The sequence below is a fragment of the Panicum virgatum genome, chromosome 7K (assembly GCF_016808335.1).
Source record: "Panicum virgatum strain AP13 chromosome 7K, P.virgatum_v5, whole genome shotgun sequence".
In the NCBI taxonomy this organism is placed as follows: domain Eukaryota; kingdom Viridiplantae; phylum Streptophyta; class Magnoliopsida; order Poales; family Poaceae; genus Panicum; species Panicum virgatum.
In genome coordinates, this window is record NC_053142.1 from 44,618,811 (window position 1) to 44,622,449 (window position 3,639).

General features: G+C 51.5%; 1 protein-coding gene across 1 annotated transcript; it reads right to left on the reverse strand.

The window, feature by feature from the left end:
* Positions 1–2,494: 2,494 nt before the first annotated feature.
* On the reverse strand, positions 2,495–3,328 carry LOC120643093 (heavy metal-associated isoprenylated plant protein 28-like). The gene is made up of 2 exons (XM_039919618.1): positions 3,043–3,328; positions 2,495–2,958 (listed from the first exon to the last, which is right to left on the reverse strand). Exons 1-2 carry the CDS (start codon positions 3,164–3,166, stop codon positions 2,711–2,713), a joined length of 372 nt encoding a protein of 123 aa, XP_039775552.1. The 5' UTR covers positions 3,167–3,328; the 3' UTR covers positions 2,495–2,710.
* Between the last annotated feature and the right edge of the window lie 311 nt (positions 3,329–3,639).

A 3,639-nucleotide genomic window follows, 5' to 3' on the forward strand; every position in this document is an offset into this window, starting at 1 on the left:
GAAAAAGGCTGTGAAGCATAAGGGACTCACCACGAATCCATTCCCGCGGTCGGTTCGAGTGGAGGACGACCGGAGAGGCGGATCGGCGGTGGAGCAAGCTTCAAGCACCCCCAATGGTGTCCGGCGGTGGTGGAAAGATTCCGGCCGGGGATAAGCCGGTTTAGGGGTTTGGGAAGGTGGAGGAGGTGACGAGGAAGGTTCCTGCGCGAGGAATCGAGGTCTGGTGGACGGAGGAGGGAGATCGAAGCAAGGGGCGACGATGGCGCGGGAGCTCGAGCTCCGCTCGGCTCTGCAAGAGAAGAGGAAGAAGAGAGGATTGACGAGTGGGTCCCAAGCCCATCCAGATAAATATCTGGGCGACGCCTCGCGGACTGTCCGCCGTCACCTCGCGGACTGTCCGCGTGGTGGTTGTTACATGAACCATGGAGAGACTTGTTTTTGACCAAAAATTGATGTGAAGAGACATTTTTATTTTAGCTCCAGGCCTTCGGATAAGGTGCGGTACGAGTTGTGCTGTACCTAGGCGATACGATGTGTCACTTTCAGCGCTTCATCACCGGCTTAGCTGGCTGAGAAACATCTGGACACTTCTGGACATATTTTAGGTAGCTACTGATGTCATCATCACTGCATTGATAGATTAAGGATTACCCAGCAATGCCTACAGCCAAGGTTCAGGCAACAGAAACAATAATGCAGTGAATTTAGGCTTTCAGTGAATCGAACCCAAAGTCCAGACCTAGGTGCACATTACAAAACAAAAGGAGGCACCTCCCTCGGTATCGAAATGACGAGCCTGATTATTTGGTGCTAAAATTTGTCTTACCAAAATTTTGCATAAATTTTGGCACTCATTTGGTTAGAATTCAAAAATGCAATCCACCTCACAAGTCACAAAGTACTTGTCACCTTGTTCGGCTGCACTTGTCCAGGTTGCGCTTTAGCTACTGCTGCAGCACTAGGAATAAGAGAGGAGCAGAAAGGAGGAAAGGGCGGCGAGCAGCCGAATTTGTAGCGGGCCAGCCGAACGGCTGGAGCTTATCTGATCAACCGGGAGCAGCTTAGCTCCAAACTACGTAATTTTGGCAAAAAATTTCTTAGCAATGTTTTGCTCTGCTCTAGTCTTGGCAAGACAAATTTTAGCACCAGCACTACTACAGAAAATTTTACCAAGGCGGGCAAAATGGCTTTATCGAGGCGGGCAGCCCAACCGTCTCGGAGCCAAGGTCACGATAATGTGGCCTTTTTCCGAGACGGTTGGTTGCCCGCCTCGGTAAATAAAAAATAAATAATAAACAAGAAGAAGCCCGCTGAGCCCATCTAGGGCCCGCCAAGCCCATCGCCACCGCCTAGGCCAGCGCTCCCCCCCCCCCCCGCCGCGCTGTCGCGTCGCTGCAGGATCCAGCCGTGCGCGGCCGTGAGGGACCGCCGTCGCTGCTCGCGTGCGTGTTGCGAGGGTTCGGCGCACGCCATCCGCCGTCGCCACTCAGGTCCGCCGCCGCCGCACCATCGCCGCTCGGGGCCGCTGTGGCTGCTCGCCTGCTGCGGCCTCGAGCTCCGGCCGGTGCAGGTGGTCTGGGAGAGGAGAGGAGAGGGGGCAGCGGCAGCGGCGACTGTGGAGAGGGAGAGTGAGAGAAATGTGGACTCCAAACCCTAAGAGCTATATATACTCGCAACTAGGCCTTTTGGACTAGTGGACTAGGTTTATTTTATCAAGGCGGTTGAGTTACACTGCTCATCGGTTAACTATTAACCGATGCGGTTAAGTTAGTACGATCGTCTCGATTAATGACTATTAATCGAGACAGTCATATTAATAGTGCCCGTCTCGGTTAATCAACTTTGCGAAGCGGGGCTTTCTGTAGGCATTAACTGAGACGGTTAAAAATTGTGCCCGCCTCCGAAGTCAATTTTAAAGGTTGTGGTTAATGTTTTTTTGTTGTAGTGCAAACCAATTAGTCTCGACATGTCTCTCAGTATCGAATGAAGACTCATATGCCTATCATTCTCGATTGAACACTTAGAACGTGTTAAATAATACTCTACAGCATATTACAGTTCTATCTTGAATCGCCATGGCTGCTTACTTGAGGTTTCACAAACTTGTGATGGTTGGCAAGCCCAGATTCGAACCTCTCACTTCATATGTACTTAGAAAAGTGTTCATGACTAAAGATTTTATCAACTTCGTTCGTAAGTACATATGGCACTATTTACTTTTTTTCATTCGTTGTTTGTACAAGTGTTGATGAAATTAGATAAATATACAGGCTAAATCAATAACTAATGTAAAAGTAGTTATGAGAATTTTTTATAAGTATTGATGCAAGTAGATAAATATACAAGTCAAACCAATAACTAATGCAAAATTCGCTAGAAATATGTTACAGTATTAGGATAGATTCAGCATATGTGTTAGTTTGTTAGAAAAGAACAGCTTTGCCACCACCTTTGTTTCTGTCCACCCCGATGCAACAACTATAATCGAACTGCATTGATCCGTGCAAACGGTATATCATTGTGATTCGCCCGTCTCTAAGATTGTTACGCAGCAGATTTGTTCGATATCAACACGCACGCGCTACCAACCCATTTGCTATTCCTTGCGATCAATTCGCACGCGGAATACGTCTCCACTTGTCAGGAAAGCTAAGCTCATGGGAGTTCACAAAAAAAAAAACAACAACAACAACTAAGCTCACGGCCAGATTTACAGCCGGATCAGCGGGAACAGCTTCTTCCACGACTTCCTCAACCTGTACGCGGTGAACGCCGCCAGGTACTGCTTGGGAGCGTCTCCGGGAGCCGGCACCTGCTGGCCGGGACCCAGCACGTCGCCGTCCCAGAACCGCGCCGCTGTCCGCTTCTTCCGGACGGCGGCGAGCACGTCCTCGCGGTTGCAGATCCCCCACACCGTCACCTTCTGCTGGTGGTAGTCCACCTGCACCGAATGTATCCCTGCAACATGGCCACTGACACGGTCAGCGATCACCTTGCTGCGCTTTCTGTTCCCAATGCAGAGCAAGGTAATGAAGAAATTACCTTTTAGATGCAAGAGTGCCTTCTTGATCTTCTTCTCGCACCCGTAGGAGTAGAGCGGCACCTTCATCTCCACGTACTGCGCCTCGATCTTCCTCCCGGACAGGACGATCTGCATGTCCGCCATCGGACCTTAGCAAGCTACCTCCGATCCTGGAACGCTAACTCAGAGCTCGGTGTGCAGATAGCCCGCAGGAACCGCAGGGGAGCGTTTATATACAGCCGCCAAAAGGCGACGCCATGAGAGTGGATCATGGGATCATCCTTTGCATATCCATCCTGGGCATGGACGCATGTGCGCATCATCTCCGTCGCTTTTGAGTTCCGAATCCGTCGCCGTGCGCACTTTTCGCCGATGAGTGATCGGAGAGCACGAGAGCCTGTACCTGGTTCACGGCTCGGAGCCTCAGACGCCACAGGTCGCCGATTAGAAAAGAGGCCGGTAGTGGAGGAGTTACGTGTAGTCAGTGGCGGCCTGTCGCGGCGGAGCGCCCGGCTGACGAGGCGAGGCGTCCGCGCCCATGTGAGGCGCCGTGGAAAGCTGGTAGCTGGAGCTCGGAGGGTGTGGAGGGTGGAGGCGAGTAGCGACGGCGTCGTGCG

Bases quoted from the DNA above. Each gene is read 5' to 3' on its own strand.
- LOC120643093 (XM_039919618.1), bottom strand. From the start codon at position 3,166: ATGGCGGACATGCAGATCGTCCTGTCCGGGAGGAAGATCGAGGCGCAG. The intron at 2,959-3,042 runs GTAATTTCTTCA...GCCATGTTGCAG, and splicing joins GGCACTCTTGCATCTAAAAG to GGATACATTCGGTGCAGGTG.